At 29.4% G+C, this 17,987-nt stretch overlaps 3 protein-coding genes across 6 annotated transcripts; all 3 read right to left on the bottom strand.

The window, feature by feature from the left end:
• Nucleotides 1-1,278: 1,278 nt before the first annotated feature.
• Nucleotides 1,279-3,037, bottom strand: LOC111684361 (THAP domain-containing protein 3-like). The gene is made up of 4 exons (XM_023446508.2): nucleotides 2,529-3,037; nucleotides 2,299-2,460; nucleotides 1,890-2,046; nucleotides 1,279-1,830 (listed from the first exon to the last, which is right to left on the bottom strand). The coding sequence occupies exons 1-4, from the start codon at nucleotides 2,740-2,742 to the stop codon at nucleotides 1,317-1,319; spliced, it is 1,047 nt and encodes a 348-aa protein (XP_023302276.2). The 5' UTR covers nucleotides 2,743-3,037; the 3' UTR covers nucleotides 1,279-1,316.
• A 745-nt stretch (nucleotides 3,038-3,782) lies between these two features.
• On the bottom strand, nucleotides 3,783-4,365 carry LOC111684360 (gamma-secretase subunit pen-2). Its single transcript, XM_023446507.2, has one exon. The coding sequence runs from the start codon at nucleotides 4,247-4,249 to the stop codon at nucleotides 3,944-3,946; it is 306 nt and encodes a 101-aa protein (XP_023302275.1). The 5' UTR covers nucleotides 4,250-4,365; the 3' UTR covers nucleotides 3,783-3,943.
• Nucleotides 4,366-6,569: 2,204 nt separating this feature from the next.
• Nucleotides 6,570-11,004, bottom strand: LOC111684356 (aquaporin-like). Of its 4 annotated transcripts, none has more exons than XM_046956618.1 (6): nucleotides 10,860-11,004; nucleotides 10,130-10,267; nucleotides 7,744-7,937; nucleotides 7,498-7,641; nucleotides 7,204-7,416; nucleotides 6,570-6,889 (listed from the first exon to the last, which is right to left on the bottom strand). In XM_046956618.1, the coding sequence occupies exons 2-6, from the start codon at nucleotides 10,143-10,145 to the stop codon at nucleotides 6,701-6,703; spliced, it is 756 nt and encodes a 251-aa protein (XP_046812574.1). In that variant the 5' UTR covers nucleotides 10,146-10,267; nucleotides 10,860-11,004; the 3' UTR covers nucleotides 6,570-6,700. The 4 variants fall into 4 exon arrangements, with proteins under 4 accessions (XP_046812574.1, XP_046812573.1, XP_023302271.1 ...); XM_046956617.1 differs by having other exon boundaries at nucleotides 10,665-10,996; XM_023446503.2 differs by having other exon boundaries at nucleotides 10,130-10,996.
• Nucleotides 11,005-17,987: the final 6,983 nt, after the last annotated feature.

Here is a 17,987-nt window from a genome sequence, read left to right as displayed (position 1 = left end):
TATAACTTCTAAATTAAAAATTACTAAATAACTTATTGCTACTTACTCGCAATGTGGTAGGGTATGATGTATTCGGATACATTTTGTACTTTCATATTTTTGTTATTTTATGTAAACAAAAATAAAAATACTCATACAATTGTATTAAATTCACACAGAACGTGTACATGTGAGAGAGTAATATTTCTTACTCTCAGTAACACTTCTATTTATTTTTCTATGGTACCTAACTCTAAGAATGTATTAGTATTGTGAGAAATCTTATTTTTAATTGAATTTTTCTTAATTTCAAATGAAAAATCTCATTTCCAGTTGGAATTTTCTGAATTTCAAATGAAAATTCTAATTTTAAATAGAATTTTCTGAATTAAAAATGAAAAATCTCATTTTCAATTGTTGTATTCCGAATTTCAAATAAAAAATCTCATTTAAAACTGTTCTTTTCTGAATTTCAAATGGAATATCTCAATTTCAATTGATATTTTCTAAAGTATAAATGAAAATTATAATTTTCAATTGATCTTTTCTAAATGTTAAATGAAAAATACCATTTCCAATTGGAATTTTCTAAATTGCAAATGGAAAATCTCATTTACAATTGAGCTTTTCTGAATTACTGTTGCAAATGGTGTAGTGTTCACAACGGGCTTGGGAGTCAATTTTAGAGGTTGGTAGCACTGATCGTGACCACACCATGTTTGGGGCTCAATATTAGAGTTATCCTTTAATAAAAAAAAAACTAAATAAATTCTCATAATTTAGAGATATTATTTTAAAACGTAAAAAAAATTATTATGAAAACTTTTGAAAAATCTCGAAAAATCCTGAAATCGATAAAAATTCAAAAAATTCAAAATTCAATGAAAAACTATGTAAATAGTTTTTTGTTGATATTTAAAAGAACTTTTTTTTAAACTTTAAATCATAATGCAAGATCAGAGTATTTTGACCTAGTTGGGAAATTAATTTGTATAACAATTATGTCTATATATTTGAAAATAAGTTGTGGTAGTCATGACTCTTATTCACTATAATGGCCAAATTCCTAAGATAAATCTAGAAAATTTTCTAAGCTGAATTTTTAAATGTTCCTAAAAATCTCACAATTGAGAACTCTATCTGCGAAGTGTGGTAGCCAGAACTTTTCCATTTGCACACTAGGTACATTCTCAGGGTGTGGTAACCGTTACTGACATACATATAAACATAAGTTTGTATGTAGTTGCTATGCAAGCTTCTCTTTTTTCTCAATTTTCCAAAAAAAAAAACTAGGTTTTATACAGTGTAAAAAGTTATTTGGTAAAATATTTATTTTACTAATTAATTTCATCAATTTCAATTTCCATTTTAATTTGTTGTTCTAAATCTTGTTCTATTTGTTTCTGAAGATTTTCATTTATTTCTCTTTCTAGATCATTCGCGTCTTCATTTTCTATAACGCGATTTATTTCAATGTCTTGAAACTTTCGACGCCATACTTGTAGAGTGCGTACGGAAGGCAAAGGAAAATTTTTTCTATACAACAGCTTATAAAATTTAGGACTCGTTTCATATAACACAAGACCTTGGGATAGATCCTCTTTGGACCAAACAATACGCTTGTCGCCTACTTTCAATTTTGCAATTTGACGTTTAGTAAAAATACCTAAAAGCTTTTCTTCCAAATTTTTTAATTCGTAATTAGCTTTCAATAATTTCGTTTCTAAACTTTTTAGATTTTTCACATAAGTTTTGTTTTCCAACTCTCTTTTCTTCATTAAAGCATTTAATTCAGCCGTTTGCTTTTTTGAGTTTTCATTTAGAATTAGGTTTTCTATACGCAGTCGTTCTCTGGAAGTGAACACAATTGAGTATTGAAAGCAAATCAAAATACTTATATTTGTACTTACATTTCCATTTTATAAGAGTCCATATCATTATTATTATTATTATTTAAAGAGAATACCTTCTGCGGTATGGAAAGCAGATCAGATACTGGATTAAATTCAGGTTCCACTACAATTTCAGTTTTCATTGCCTGTTCTGATTGTTGATTTTTTTCAGCTTCTAGAAAATGATAATGTAATGAATCTAAGCTTAAATAGAAATTTATGACTGCGGATCCATAACAAAAGTTAACAAATCTTTAAACCAAAAACTATATTATATATTTCTAATTGATCTGATCCGATATTTTCTGACCCTATAAAGTCCTTAAAGATTTCGGAGTCGATTAAACCATGTCGGTTTTTGTATCCATATCACATTAAAATCGGGTTTCTGAATACTCTAGTTATCTGCGAGTTACACCCCTCTTACCTTTAAGCGCAACAGATTTCTCATCATGTTCTTTAATAAGCATTTCTACAATTTTTTTGTTTTCACGCTTTTGTCTACGCTTATCACGTTCTTTTTCCTCCGTCGATAATTTTCGTACACTAGGCACTACACCACACTTCAATATGCGTCTTTTGGTAAAACCTTTTTAAACAAAAAAACATTAAAAACTATAAATTTTGGATGATTTTTATATCTTACCCCTAACTTACCCAATTTAAATTGTAATTCATTTTCGAAATCTTCCGATTTGAAATGTTCCATACATATTTGTGAGGTCTTTGGATTCATGTCTTTGCCGCAACCACAAAAACTTCTCCATTGCTTTAATAATTTAGGATCCGATGGAAAGCTAAAGAAACTTATTGCGCATGGTTTTATCTTATTGTTATTATTACAATTTCTTACTGCACATCGGTACAACATTTTATTAAGTTTTAAAATTTGTGTTGGAAAACTTTGCTTTCTTTCATTGAAGACACAATGGTCTTTACATACGTCACAGCTGATTGCAAGAAACAAAACTAATGGATCTGCGCACTGCGTAATTTTGTTTTATCAATTGGTTTATTATTCACATACAGGTACGAATTCTTATACAAAAGAGAAAAAAATCAAATTGGTAACACTAAAAATCAACAATAACAATATAAATCAGGAATGGAAACATAAGTACTATTGTAATTTTTTCAACTTTGAATAAAACATTTTAGATCAGGTTCACACTAGGAAACTTTTTTGGAAAACTTTTGTTTTTTTGTGTGTGAAAGAAAGAGAAAAAATATCAACCATATCTTTCTTTCCCACACAAAAATCAACAGCTTTCCAAAAAAGTGTCCTAGTGTAAACCAGGTCTTTCAAATCATACATACAACGATACGACATCGCTTGTAAATTGAATAATAAAGTATTTTTGAAGTTCCTGTGATAGACTAGTCCATGTCATTATGTGGTATAACAGTTTATACCCTAGTCCACACACAAGTCAAAATAATAGTTTAATGAATATCCATGTCAAGAAAAAGTTTCCATATATCAGACACTAATCCGTAGTATAGTCAACAGATTAGTACAAAAACTAATCCATATAATAGCCCCTTTGTTAAACTTTAGTTTAATTCGTAGATTAGTCAACTTGTCTATAGATTAGTTAACATGTTAGTCCATAGGCTAATCTTGGTGCTAGTTAGTTACAATTATTTAAACTAGTCCACAAAAAAGTTCTTGTTACATAGAAATTGATCAGTATATAAGCTTATGATCACATAGCTTAACATATATGCTAGTCCATAGACTTGGGTATATGTTACTTTATTGATGGGTCTACAAACTCGACATAGTCCGATCCCTACATCAGTTTATTATTATACTAGTCTAGATTCTAAAATCTGACGAACATCTCTGTCAATACCAAAAAGTACTATTTCAAAATTACCATTTTCCAGGCCTGATATAAACAAATTTGTTTAATATTTTTTAATGAATCATAATACAGTATATTTTGTCAAATATTCATTGTTTACATCAAACAATAGATTCCATATTCAAAAACTTTATAATTTAACACTTTAATTTTCATTACACTTAACTTATTTTATATATCAAAAGAGTAGAAACATCTCCAGATTTAAGGTTTTCCCAGTGGTATAATAAAACTCATATAGTCTGCTGTTGCTCCCCATTCGGCACGTTGTGTTTGGAATATAATAATCCATACCGTTAAAGCCACTGTCCACACGAATGTCCCTAGGCCTGAGTAAATGACATACTTTTTTATTTGTGACTGTTCCGGATATGTTTGTCTGGTAAAGGCTTCTTTGAAAAACCAACAGAAGTTTACCGCCCACAGAAACGGCAATAAAGCAAAACCAGCACGAAAATATGTGCGACAAAGTTGAAGTTTTTGTTCTCCAGTTGCTTTGGAAATATTCATGTTAAATTTGAAGTTATTTATATATTTAGAAATATTTAAAACATGAAAATTTATTTTCCTTAAATTCTGTAATTTTTACAATTGTGTACGAACAATAACAACAGCGAAAAAAAAGAAACATATGTTTAGCTTGGGTTGCCAACCGTTTAGTTTATTGTTGATAACTGGATGTGCAAGATGTTGTGATTCGTGCGAGTTTTAACGTAACGTTACTTATTGTTTGTGTGGAAAGACGTTAACAAACGTATTTTTAATTTAAACATGAAAAATGTCAAGAAAATTATTAAAGGAAACAAAACATTTGATATAAAACTGTTAAGTAATTACTTAATATGATCAACATTTTAATTAAGGGATACAATTTATAAATTTTATGTAAAAAATTACAGAATATAATATTTCGTTAAGATCATTAAGATTTCTCAAACAAGATCATTTTAAAATTAATTTAGAACATAATTTTGATTAAAATTGTTTTGTTTTTGTAAATAATGTTTTTAAAATAAACTTATTTCTAAACATAAAACACCTCAGATTCAAATAATCTATAGTCGATGAATCATTTAAAAATGTGTTTAAAATTGATTTGAAGGTGCAAAACCAATAATATTTTTTAAGAAGAACAAACGTTAAGTAGTTACTTACGTATATATTTTTCTACAAGTGGAGTTTTAGAAGTCAATTATCTAGCTAACTTGACCTAAAATTTTTATATGTGAATAATATTTCTCACGATGATTTTTTTAAATAAATAAAAAAGAAAAATAAAGCAAACGTTAAATTTCAGTTATAAGTAAATAGATAGAAATATTTTCTATATTTATGTTTAGATTTCAAAAAAAAAAAAAAGAATTAATGAAAGTTAATTTTAATTTTTTTACCTATCATGAACAACATTTAAGCAACACCAATGAATCTAGGCTTCCATCGGGTCTAGCCTATAGTCTAGTCTATAGTCTAGCCTATAGTCTAGTCTATAGTCTAGTCTATAGTCTAGTCTATAGTCTAGTCTATAGTCTAGCCTATAGTCTAGTCAATAGTCTAGTCTATAGTCTAGTCTATAGTCTAGTCTATAGTCTAGTCTATAGTCTAGTCTATAGTCTAGTCTATAGTCTAGTCTATAGTCTAGTCTATAGTCTAGTCTATAGTCTAGTCTATAGTCTAGTCTATAGTATAGTCTAGTCTATAGTCTGGTCTATAGTCTAGCCTATAGTCTAGTGTATAGTTAAATCTATAGTCTTATCTACTTCCATTCTATAGTGTAATCATTAGATTTAATATTCTGTTTGTTGACCAAGTCATTTTAAAAACGTTATGACGAAGTAAGAAATACATAAGGTCCTAATTGGTTATGATATGTTTCGGTTTCGGTGGTTCATCTGTTTTGGGTATTTTGTTTATCATTAAAAGTACAACCTAGTAATCCATTTAGGATAAAATAACTAAAAGTAAAACCAAATTAAATAAGTGTTGTTTACACTTGACCCATTTGGAACGTGTTGGTTCTCATGTCAAACATTTATAAATCATTTAAATCAATTTCTTTAAAGGTGCCAATAATTTTTAACACATTTATAACGATATCTTTGTTTTTTATGATAAATATACAAATACATATACGCATTCAGATCTAAATAGATACTCGTGTTTCTATATGATAATAAATTTATTATTATACTTTATATCACGTTTTGTTAATAAAATTATTGTAACATATTCTTTAATTGTTTAACCTCAGGCAAATTTAAATTCACTATTAACTGTAACCATGTATGCATGAATGAGCGTGTCTAACGATAAGTGTTATTGTACAGTGGAGGACAATTAATAGAAACTTGATTTGTGTAATATATGATTTGCAAAATAGTATTAACAGTTTTGTCCATTACAGTTATTTATAAATGTATAAAATATGTGAACATGCATACACTTTTTTCTTCTTTGCGAGTATTTCAAATTATTTAAACACGCACCTTTTGTTTGGAGAATATTGGTCCATCGATTTAACAAAAAATATTTATAAAACACTTTTTTGCACGTCATGCCAATAAGAGCTACAAAATAATTAATAAAATCTTTATGTTTTAATTATTTTGTATAAAAAAGTAAAAAAGAAAAAATTCAATGTCATTGAAGGTGGTTTTTAAGGTGTTGAGAATGTTTAATAAAATTAAATCTAATTGACAAAATTACATTTTGCCAATGGCCAATACTTATGATCATATCACTTACCATTGAAATTAGTTTTTTGAACATATTATTATATTTATGTTTGCTTTCATAAAATATTGAAATTATAGTAGCAAATAAACTTGAAGTAAAACATTTAGTTTTATTACAAATATTTTATTATTAGAATTTTTAGATTTGTTTTAAAACAACAAAAAACTGTTATAAACCTACTTACTAAATAATATAAATTTTAATTATTAATATACTATTTAAATGCAATTAAAAATCATAGGAATCACTTTCATCGTCACCTTTGCGTACTTGAAAAAATAGTTTATAGATAATGGCGGCTATTATACTGCCTATTATGGGCCCGACCCAATAAACATAATGTCCCGTCCACATGCTATGCACCACAGCGGGTCCAAACGAACGAGCTGGATTCATACTGGCACCAGTGAGTTTAATCTAAAAAGTAAGTAAATTGGACTCAATAATTGATCACTCAATCAATCTATCTATCTATCTATCTATCTATCTATCTATCTATCTATCTATCTATCTATCTATCTATCTATCTATCTATCTATCTATCTATCTATCTATCTATCTATCTATCTATCTATCTATCTATCTATCTATCTATCTATCTATCTATCTATCTATCTATCTATCTATCTATCTATCTATCTATCTATCTATCTATCTATCTATCTATCTATCTATCTATCTATCTATCTATCTATCTATCTATCTATTTATCAAAGGGAAAAAATACTTACCGCACACAAATGTCCCGTGACAATAGCCAAACCAATTGCCAATGGTGCTGAACCCTTAACATCTTGACGCTTGGGATCGCAAACACCTTTGACAACTAAAATCAAAATAGAAGTAATTAAAGCTTCAATCAATACCGCCTGACCTTCGCCCAGTGTGGGTGTCATAGAAGAAACTCCAAGACCAATACCACCTATAGTCTCTGGTATGGCAATCTGTCATAAAAATATTGTATCCAAATAATAAAATAATTAATCATATTAAAATACTTCAAATTAAAAACAAAAACTACTTACACTTAAAACTGCTGCTCCAGCAATAGCACCCACACACTGTACAATGATATAGAAAATACCCTTCAAAACACTCATTTCGCCAACAATTACAAAACTAATGGTAACGGCTGGATTTATATGACAACCGCTTATATGACCAAAAGTCTAAATAGAAAAAAAAAAAATAATTAAATAATTTTAATAATCAACTGTTATTGTACGTCTTTAAGTTTTTTTAAATATATCTTATATGCTTTAGGAACTGACCTGTGCCAATGTTGCTACTGTTAAACCAAATGTAAACGCAATCTGTGGCACTGTAGGCGAATAATCACTGCCACCGGTGCAGCTGCCAACACCGATTACTACCAATAGAAATGTACCTATCATTTCTCCGAATAACATTCGCCATATTTTTTTGTTTTCCGTTATATCGGTTAGACCCACAAATTTTGACATTGCTGAAAGTAAAAAAAGTAATAAACATGAAAAATTAGAAAAGTTAATCATATGTAAGAGGAACTATTATATTTTAGATTTTTATTTTTAACTGTACAATAAATTAGACTATAGTCTAGACCATAGTTTAAACTCGACTATATAATAGACTATACCGTAAAGTAAACTAGACTAAAATCCAGATTAAACTATAGATTATACTATAGAGTAGAGACTAGAGTTTTAATTGGACTGTAGACGAAGCTTTACATTCGGATATAGACTCGAATGGACTACAAACTGTGGACTATATTTTCATGAACGACCTTTTTAACAAACTTACAACACTATGTAATCGTCGGCTAAAGACGATAGCTACTTGTCATTCTGATTCATTAAGTTATACGCCAAGCCCTTTCAATTACATTGGTCAGTGCTAACAATGTTTTGACTGTATAGTCCATATGTGAAACAAATTTCTCGCTGAAATATTCCCCGTTACTTTCTATGCAAAATTTTTTAAATGAAACATTCACAAACAATACTCCCTCGAACAATATGTTTTTTCTAGTTCCAACACAACGAACTGCATGAATAGGCGTCAACCTCTGAATGCTGGCTTAAGAAAAATGCGAAAAATTTCAAACGTACGTCAAAAAATCCTTAAGTCGACTTTTCATTAATTTGCAAAAAGTATATAAGTTTGTGTATATAAGTTTGTGATTCCGTTTGAAATTACTATAATATAATTTTTGACTCTATCAAGTATAGACATATGTATTTATATATTGGATCCTGAATGTCTATTTGTCCATGTGTATGAGTGTTCAAGTGAACATCGGACGTATTGGTCTTATTTCTTTTTCAACGACTGGCTGAACCTCTGTGACGACTCACTACCGCCTCATTGTGTAAACGCAGGTGGCAATTTACGGTTATGGAATTTTCGGTCCAGTATACATGCACTTTGTTCAAATGCTCAAGCTATATAATATCAGACCATTTCTGCCCCCTTGCGTCTGGGTGGCCTTTGTTTAGTCGACAAAAGCATCTAGAGAAGTAAACGTTAGACCGAAGTACGAATCTATCAAATAAGCCGAACAGAGAATCACTGTATTAGATAACTTTTATCCATCACAACTCTGCACACTTCTCATTCATCCTACACATTCATAAGAGAACAACATACGTCAAACTTATACTAGGTATACGAGCGGATGAAATCCGTATACATATATCATCCTCTATCACATACATAAAACACTAACTCAATTCCAACAAACCCGCCCTAGGGTTTCTTACTCATTAGTTAAACTAAGCTTAACTTGCTGTTAGATTAAAATCGGAACAAATTTAGGCGGACTTTAACCGATAATTGTGTTTTTCAGTTTTAGATTTAAGCTCAGTTAACTTTGCTAGTATTGCCAAGTTTTCACTCAAAAACATAAACAATGAACAGCTGTTTTTTGCAAATAATACTTTTGTAAAATGGAAAATTTTGGAAACATGTTAAACAAACATTTAAAACAATAGTTAATGAAATAAAACAAATCAGAAAAATGCAATTTACTTAAAATATTATGTTTTTGTACTTCCGAAATCATTGTTTTTGCTAATTGTGTTTCCTCACTTATAACTTAAGTTTAATTGGCCAATTACACTCAGTTAAACTAAGATAATATGTAACTTTATTGATAACTGAAAAACACGAAACATATATTAAACCAGGTTTAACCAAAGAATGAAGATTATCTTTATCAGAAAAACTCGCCCTTAGTCAATCTTCTGTGGAGAGGAAATATAGATTTTACCGTCTTTTAACCACCACTTACGAAATTAGGTTTAAACCACAGCCACTGCATTGATCTCGAAGGAACCTCAAACAACTGACCAGCCAGGACAAAGTCTTGCAGGAAACGAGCCACTCGTAGTACCAGATTATGTGGTTCTTTGGTTAGACCCTATGTAAAATCATTCGAAGAAAGGTCCGCCGATATATTTGAACATCACCAGAGTATAATCCCGGAATTGTAATCACAAAAATAACATGCCCTCGGTGGATGTTATTTAAACTCAGCAAAATCGGTCCATAACTTTTAATCCGTAAAAATCTTTTAATTTTAGTTGCGCAAAGTTAAAAGTTTATGAATTTCAACAAACTGCGATATTTGAGGGACAAGTGTAGGTATTTAATTGTTAATTTTTATTTACTTACCAACTTTTTCAACCATTTTTCTCAAAAGATTTAATTACTTTTGTTCAGTGAGTTTTGTATTTAAGTCGCCGATAAGACTTTTATTGTTTAGTTTTTTTTGTGATTTTTTTTCTTTTCAACAATTTTAAACACTTGTTTCTTTTCGGAAATTAAATTTAATTTTTATTGTTATTTTTTTCTTAATTTAAAGCTTTTAGTTTAATGTTAAAAGAAAGTATTTATTATTTATAAGGTGGGTGCTTTATTTCAAAAAAGAAATAATAATAAAAAATTAAACTTTAAATTTAAGATTCAAGCTACACGATCAATTTTGTAACGAACTCTTCAAGCGCTAACAGGCGTTTAAATACAATTTGCCAAAATTAGTAGTTTTTTGATGTAATTTCACTTTGAGTTTTTAGTTTTTTTTTAGGCGGAGATTGATATGAATAATTGACAATTATTTAATAATAGAGACAGCAGCGACATTGATTGAATGAAAAACGAAAGTAAGTTTTTTTTTTTTTTTTAATAAAACACAATAAAAACCAACTACCAATATTTAAGATGTTCACTAAATAAACCACAGAGTTTTAATAAAGATGAGTTTATTTTTTTCCACAATGATAAATGATCAATTTATCAAATTTCTATTACGGTTACAAATCGAATTTAAAGAAAATTAATGAATAAATGAATGGATATGACAACAAATCGTTAATAATTGAACTTGAATTTGAAAAGTATGTACTTGTGTCAGGCAGCAGACAGTCAGTCTGACAAATAAACTTTATAGGCTGACAGTTTAGGTTAATTTGAAATAACTTTTTTCAATTTGACTTTTACGTTGTTAACACGAACGTTGTTAAATCGCGAATAGTTGCTGAAAACATTTTGCGTTTAACTAAAATATACTTTTCTAAACAAAAACCAAAAGAAAAAAAAAAAACACGTACAGCCGGTCGACCACACTTAAAATGAAATTTGAAATTGCGCTTTTAACGTTAGCGTTAAATTTGCGCGCAAGCTTTCTACACAAAATTGAAATAACCACAACCCAAGTCAACTCAAGTCAACTCTATACAAATCCATGAAATTACTATTTAAACCTGAGATACTTACTCGTACTAGTTTAACTACATATGTATGTGCATGCATGCATACAGCTAACACAAACCGTTAACCACTATTAACATTCAATTATTTTGTTGCTTTTTGTCGCTCACAAATTAATGAATGAATATACGAATGAAAACACAACTCAGTTGGAAGCATTTTGTTGTCTTGTTTTTGTTATTATTATTACAATTTGGCTTCTTCCTTTAAGATATATAATATGAAATTAATCATATCATTATTAGAAATACTATATAAACAGTGACAGACAAAATTGTTACACTTATGTAGCGATCGAACTAATTAACTATGACTAATAATGGGCCGATCGGAAAGACTTTCACAGAATGATTTGTATATACAGTAGTTTTCCGATTTAACGAACCCATATGTTGTCAGGCCTGTTCGTAAAATTGAAAAGTTCGTTATATGCAGTACTAAGTAAAACGTGGTTTTTTGATAGGAAAATAATTAAAAATAGGTACATAAAATATTGTTAAGCGAGTATTGAGCGTTAAAGTCATTATCTGAAGGACGGACGGACATAGCTACATCGAACTAAAATTTAATAAGAACCCAGAATGTGTTACAGTTTTGTGTATAAAAGCAACGCTTGCTACAACTTAGGTTATTTGTTATTTTTGATAAATGTCATTTTATCTTCATTTAAAAAAATAATATTTTTATTAGTTCGTTAAACAGAGTACAAAAAACAAGTTTTGTTCGTTATTTAAGGTAGTCAATAGGAAAAATTAGCTTGTTCGTTAAATGCGATGTTCGTAGAATTGAATGGTCGTTAAATCGGAAAACTACTGTACATATACACAACATATTCCAAAAATAAGTCATTAAATCATGACTTATTTATTATACCCGCACCACCTTAGTGGGGAGGGTATATTGGGTTTGTGCTGATGTTTATAACGTACGATAATATTGACCCTATCCCACCTTAAAGTGTACCAATCGGCTCAGAATCATTTTCTGAGTCGATTTAGCTATGTCCGTCCTTCCATGTAAACCTTGTAATCAAAATACATGCCGCAATTTTGAAAATGAAATTTGGCACATTTCTTCTATTGTCACAGGGAACGAACCTTTTTGAAAATGGTTAAGATCGGTCCATTATTTCACCAAGCCCCTATACAACTGTACCCCCGAATAGGGCATGTAAACATTGTAATCAACAGGTCGAAATTTTGGAGATAAATGAATGAAATTTGGCACATGATCTTCTATTATATTGAAAATGATTAACATAGGTCCATTATTTCACCAAGCCCCCATACAACTGAACCCCCGAAATCGGGCACATGATCTTTCATGGTACTGTAGACGAAGTCTATTGAAAATAGTTAACATCGGTCCATTATTTCACCTAGGCTCCATAGAACTGAACCCGCCAAATAGGGCTTTTAAGTTCATAATTATGTTTAATATACTCGTATCTCGATAAAAAGCTACAAAACCAAGTTCTATACTAGTCTTGATGACCCTGATGAACTTTATAATTATAGAGCTTCATTTGACCCTAGCCCCTCTAAAAAGCCCCCATCAAAATTTTACTTAAATATCCACAGTTTTATTAAATAGTAAATGGCTTTAGTATATCTGAGGCAAGGTACAATTCAACTAAAATGTTTTATTATGAAAACTAAATCACATTTTATTCGTATACAGGTGTAGGGTATATAACTATAACTTCTTACTTGTTTTAAAGTGATTTTCTGAAGCGGACTTTATAGGAAAGCCGATTATGAAAAATCTTTAAAGAATTTAAGTCCGTACATAATGTATTCGTGTAAGTTATGCCCGTTAAAGCTGTTTTTTGGAAGTCTTTTTTGTTGGTGGGTATAAAAAAACGTAATATTGTTATGAGTTGTTGCAGAATTTTGTTCATATCTCTGTTATTTATGGTGGCCAATACCTCCAGTCTGGCCGGGACTGAAAAGTCATTGTATAGATTGCCAGAGGTCATACCAGAGCTCCGCATAATCTAATACCAGGTGGCCAGTTGCCCGCATGACTATGTCCTGGCTGGTCAGTTGGTTGGGGTTCCTTCGGAATCCACGTAGTGTAGAAGTTTTAAACGGAATGACAATCTTCTATATATATATATATTACTTTTGTCCATTAAACAAATCCTCATTCCCCCCGATGCATGTTTTCTTGATGGAAGACACTCATCTTGGTGTATGGGAAAAAGATGTGCTATCAGTATATCTAGTCCGTTCTGTAAACTGTTGATATCAATTCACTTCTCATTGAAATGATTTGACATGAGGTCTAAGCAGAGAACTACATAATCTGGTACTATGGGTGGAAAGTTGTCCGTAGGACTTGTTGGTCAGTTGGTTCTTTCGCGATCCACTAAACCCAAATTCGCGAGAAGATTGAACGGAAATTTCATATATATATATAGTATGTTATAAAAGTAGTAGGGACCTTATTACTTTGTACATCCCAACAGAAACAGTATTGATCACATACTTAATCATCAAATAATTGGTGAAGCTGAATCTGGTACATGAACGAAATTTGGAAGTAATCGCAAAATTTTCTAGACTTTCAAATGAATATACATACATATGTATAACGAAAGACCTTTCATTTGATATACATAATATACGTCTATTAAAAGAGATGTGGTGTGTTGGAAATATATCCGACAATATGTTAATAAATATTTTTAAAATTAATCTTCTATTATTTTCATTTCGTAGACAAATTAATTTGTTCGACACTGTAAATAGTTTTACGAAATATTTATTAAAGATGCATATCAACAGTTGGTTTATTGAACAAACAATTTATGCAATGGAAAATTATTATAAATATTTCCTGCATTTAAAATTTCCACATCCTTAACCTGATTTAATATTTTATTAATGATATTTTTATGTTGATTGTTGTCATAGTGATGTCGAGGAAGGTGGGAATATGTACTTTAAGAAAATATATTTCCTTAATATATATTTAAAAATATATAAAATGATTCGTAAAATAAATTTCAATAAAATTTATTTAAAAGTATTTTTTTACCCATTAAAGACCTTAATTTCTAGAATTTTTTTAAACTATTTCGATTTTCTAGTTAAAAAGGTTAAATCACCGTAAATTGTTTATATAATTTATGTGATTTCACCAATTATAATTTTTAAAGTATATTATAAGTATATAATAATTTATTTTAAAATCAACGAGCCATTAAATGGAATTAGAACGAAGTTAGAACAAATGTACAACAAAATGCTTAAGTAGTCTTTTGTAAAATTCTGAAATCAAACACAAATATCGTTATTAAAAACATGTTAAATAAGACTTTGTATGTGGGTTGTTTCGTTAGAAATATTTTACAATATCTCAAAGACATGATATGATTGAAGAATTTGGAGCCATATTCGAAAGCAGCGCGCCTAATCTTTTAAGGTTTTGCCTCTTTTTTGACCGGTATTATTCAAAGGAGGTCTTAAGTGACTGAGCCAAATCCTTTAATAAAGTATATTTTGCTCTCTAGGTTTTGCCTATTTCAAAATTTTTGATCGGTATTATTCAAAGGTGGTTCCCTAATTTCAGAGGAATACACTCCGTTATAGTATCGATAAAACAGTGAAATACACCACACGGTGCTCCAGTGAATCAATAGAATAAGTACCTTCACCCTCTCTTGTACGCGGTCGAGTAGCACCAAAATAAACTTCGAAGCTCCTTTCCATACATGAGAGTTGTATTCCATTTTCGGTCGCATATAAGTAGTGTAAATAGTTAGAAGATCAGATGTAGTGAAGTATGCCTTACACCGATTCTAAAAACCGAGACACTTGAATTCTTTTTAGGACAATTGGGAAATGTGGAACATCAAGCGTTTCTAATCCCTTAATATTTACACCACCAATAAATATAGATGGACTAACATTATTTGTCACACGTTTATGTGTTAAAATCAGCATTGAGTCTTGCGGGCGTTAAAATCGACTCTGTTTAAAAGTCGTCATTAAGCGATTTATACATATTGCGCCTCATTGTACCAATCTCTAGAGGGCTTGGCCTATATTTGCTATTAAATTTGTTTTCTATCTTGAAAATTGCAATTGTAGCGTGCGCACAATGTTTACATGGACACACAGACAAACGGACGGCCAGACATAGCTAAATCGACTCTGAAAGTGGTTCTGAGCTTAATAGTAATTACTAAAGGGTTAGTTAGTTACTTAGTTAGTTTGTTTATTAGTTAGTTAGTTAGTCAGTCAGGTTTCCATCTCAAGAATGAGTCTTCTTTGACCTACTCCAACTCTGACAGTTGTAGACCCGTAAAGCTAATGTGCCAAACTTGTCGCAAATTTATCCACATTTATTGTTACGAAATTTTCCATATATATAGACAATTCCATACCATTGTGACATTCGCACGCCTTCAGAGTTATATAGACTTTGTAAAATTAGGAGTACTTGGAAAACACTTCTGTCATTCTGTTCCATTTAAAGAATACTATACTTGCAAACGTAACCTTATTTTCCAAAATATGGCGATATCAGACAGATTTTTCTCCTGATTTTTTTAGGTAATAAAATATATATTTTGGAAATATATGCATACACACATTTCAAGAAATCAAAAGGAGTAGAAAAGTGAAGTCGGACATGGCCGACCTATATACATGTTTAAGCAATTTATAGATAAAAATAAAAAAAACTGACGTTATATGGCGACTAGGGTCAAATATGGACCAATCCTCATAGAATTCTAGGGTGTGATTTTAATTCATATAAAAGTTATTTGTGCCAAATTTTATCATAATACTAGTGATTAGAGGTGAGTTACGGACGTTTAAGTGTATTTCTGAAATTAAACTTTGAATAACACTAGGGTCAAAAGAGGTCCAATCGTTATAAAAATCTGCATATTGTTTAAGGCTTATAAACATTTTTGAAGGGTTAGTATTATAGTGATATTTTCGGGTCCGTTTGTGTGGCGGCGAGGTTTAAAAATAGACCTTCAAAAATGCAGAACTTAAAAGAGTTTTTTTCAGTCGTGGCTTACCTTTTCATGGAATTGCCCATATATAAGGGTGACTAAGTTGTATAGAAATCATAAGGCACTGATGTTCCCAACGAAAATTAAAGTTTGGTTCATTTTAAGAAACCTTTTCTCTAAATTTTTTATACCGATATCGATTAAGGGATAAAAATGTCCTCTTTTTTCATTTTTTTATGTTTTACACAAATCAATCAAAATTTTTTTATAATGAACATCAGTTACTTTGATTTTGGTAAACTTTTAATGATAATACTATATAGATTGTAATATAAATAAAATCGAAATTTAATGATATACGGTTATGATAATGATAAAAATGTTTTATATTAAAATATTAATTTAAACTTTAATATTGCGGCCAAAGACTTCTTCTAATGAACAATTCGATAAATATAAAAAAATATAATAATTATTCTTAAGAAGTTACGCAAAAAAAAAGAAAAAAAATACTATAAATTATTTGTCTGCGTGTGTTTGAAACGATTTATCATACAAGCCACGTAGTTTATGACACAATATGAATACAATACAATACGTAATAATTGTTTAAAGTTTAACTTTGCTGTTTTTTATATTAAATATAATTTTTTTTATTAGTAGAAAAGAACATTAAGAAATATTATTATTAAAGACTTTTTAATTTTCCCTCCACACTCTTCGCACTAATTATTCTATTAAATTATGTATTTTACAAAGAAACCGAAAAATATACAATAAAAAACTATATAAAAAAATAATAATGAAATAAAAAATTGAAATAAAATATTTAAAATTTTACGCGCTCGCTGATTTGCTAATTGCCAAAAAAAAAAACAAATAAAATGTTTTAAGAACAAAATTATAGAAAATAAAACTTAAATAACTAACACCCATTAAGTGAAATTAAATTACTTTTGATGTTGCGCATATAAATAACGATTAAATGAAATTTAAATATTATTTAATAGCAAAACAAAATATAATGTTCATTAGAAATAATTCAAACATGAAACATGTACAGAAATTATAAAAACTTCACAAAAAAAACTAGAAAATTATTATTCTAAAGTTTTGTTCCCACACTTTTAAAACATCCAAAATCTGCCAACCACCTAAACCAATCAAATAATAAATTGTCACATTTTGCGGAAAAAAACAATTAAAAAACATGGAACATAACAATATTATCAATTAGTTAATATTTAAAAGAGTTCATAATTCAAATACCAGTGTCTGTTTTTAGCGTAAAGCCTAAAAGTATGCCAATGTTTTACTTAATTCAATAATAAATTGAAAGGTTGTAATACGTTTCACTTTTGCTACTAACGTTTTTAACTTTTTTTTAAATAAAATAAATAATTAATCTCTTTATTGTTCTTGTTTTTTTACTTAGTCATTAGTAATCGTATTAATATTCTCTAAACAATAAATATTTGTTTAATCAAATTAGTTGCCAATTCATAACGACAATTTTTGCTAAAACTATTTAATAGTAAAATGATAACTCAAATGTTTTATTGCTTTAAGTATCAAACGACAATCCTTCAATATAAGTAAATAAATGTCTATATAATACAGTCAAACTTGCTTAAAACGAACTCCGCGAGACAGGGCAAAGTTGTTCGTAATAAGCGAAGTTATAGACTAGACTATAGACTAGACTATAGACTAGACTATAGACTAGACTATAGACTAGACTATAGACTAGACTATAGACTAGACTATAGACTACACTATGGACTAGAC

This window comes from Lucilia cuprina, chromosome 2 (genome assembly GCF_022045245.1).
Source record: "Lucilia cuprina isolate Lc7/37 chromosome 2, ASM2204524v1, whole genome shotgun sequence".
In the NCBI taxonomy this organism is placed as follows: domain Eukaryota; kingdom Metazoa; phylum Arthropoda; class Insecta; order Diptera; family Calliphoridae; genus Lucilia; species Lucilia cuprina.
Note: the sequence above shows the minus strand (reverse complement) of the source record. Positions and strands in the feature narration are given on the sequence as shown.

Bases quoted from the DNA above. Each gene is read 5' to 3' on its own strand.
- LOC111684361 (XM_023446508.2), bottom strand. From the start codon at position 2,742: ATGTTGTACCGATGTGCAGTAAGAAATTGTAATAATAACAATAAGATA. The intron at 2,047-2,298 runs GTAAGAGGGGTG...ATCATTTTCTAG, and splicing joins GAAATCTGTTGCGCTTAAAG to AAGCTGAAAAAAATCAACAA. The intron at 1,831-1,889 runs GTAAGTACAAAT...GTTCACTTCCAG, and splicing joins GACTCTTATAAAATGGAAAT to AGAACGACTGCGTATAGAAA.
- LOC111684360 (XM_023446507.2), bottom strand. From the start codon at position 4,249: ATGAATATTTCCAAAGCAACTGGAGAACAAAAACTTCAACTTTGTCGC.
- LOC111684356 (XM_046956618.1), bottom strand. The intron at 7,642-7,743 runs GTCAGTTCCTAA...TTTTCTATTTAG, and splicing joins CAGTAGCAACATTGGCACAG to ACTTTTGGTCATATAAGCGG. The intron at 6,890-7,203 runs GTAAGTATTTTT...CTTACTTTTTAG, and splicing joins TCACGGGACATTTGTGTGCG to ATTAAACTCACTGGTGCCAG.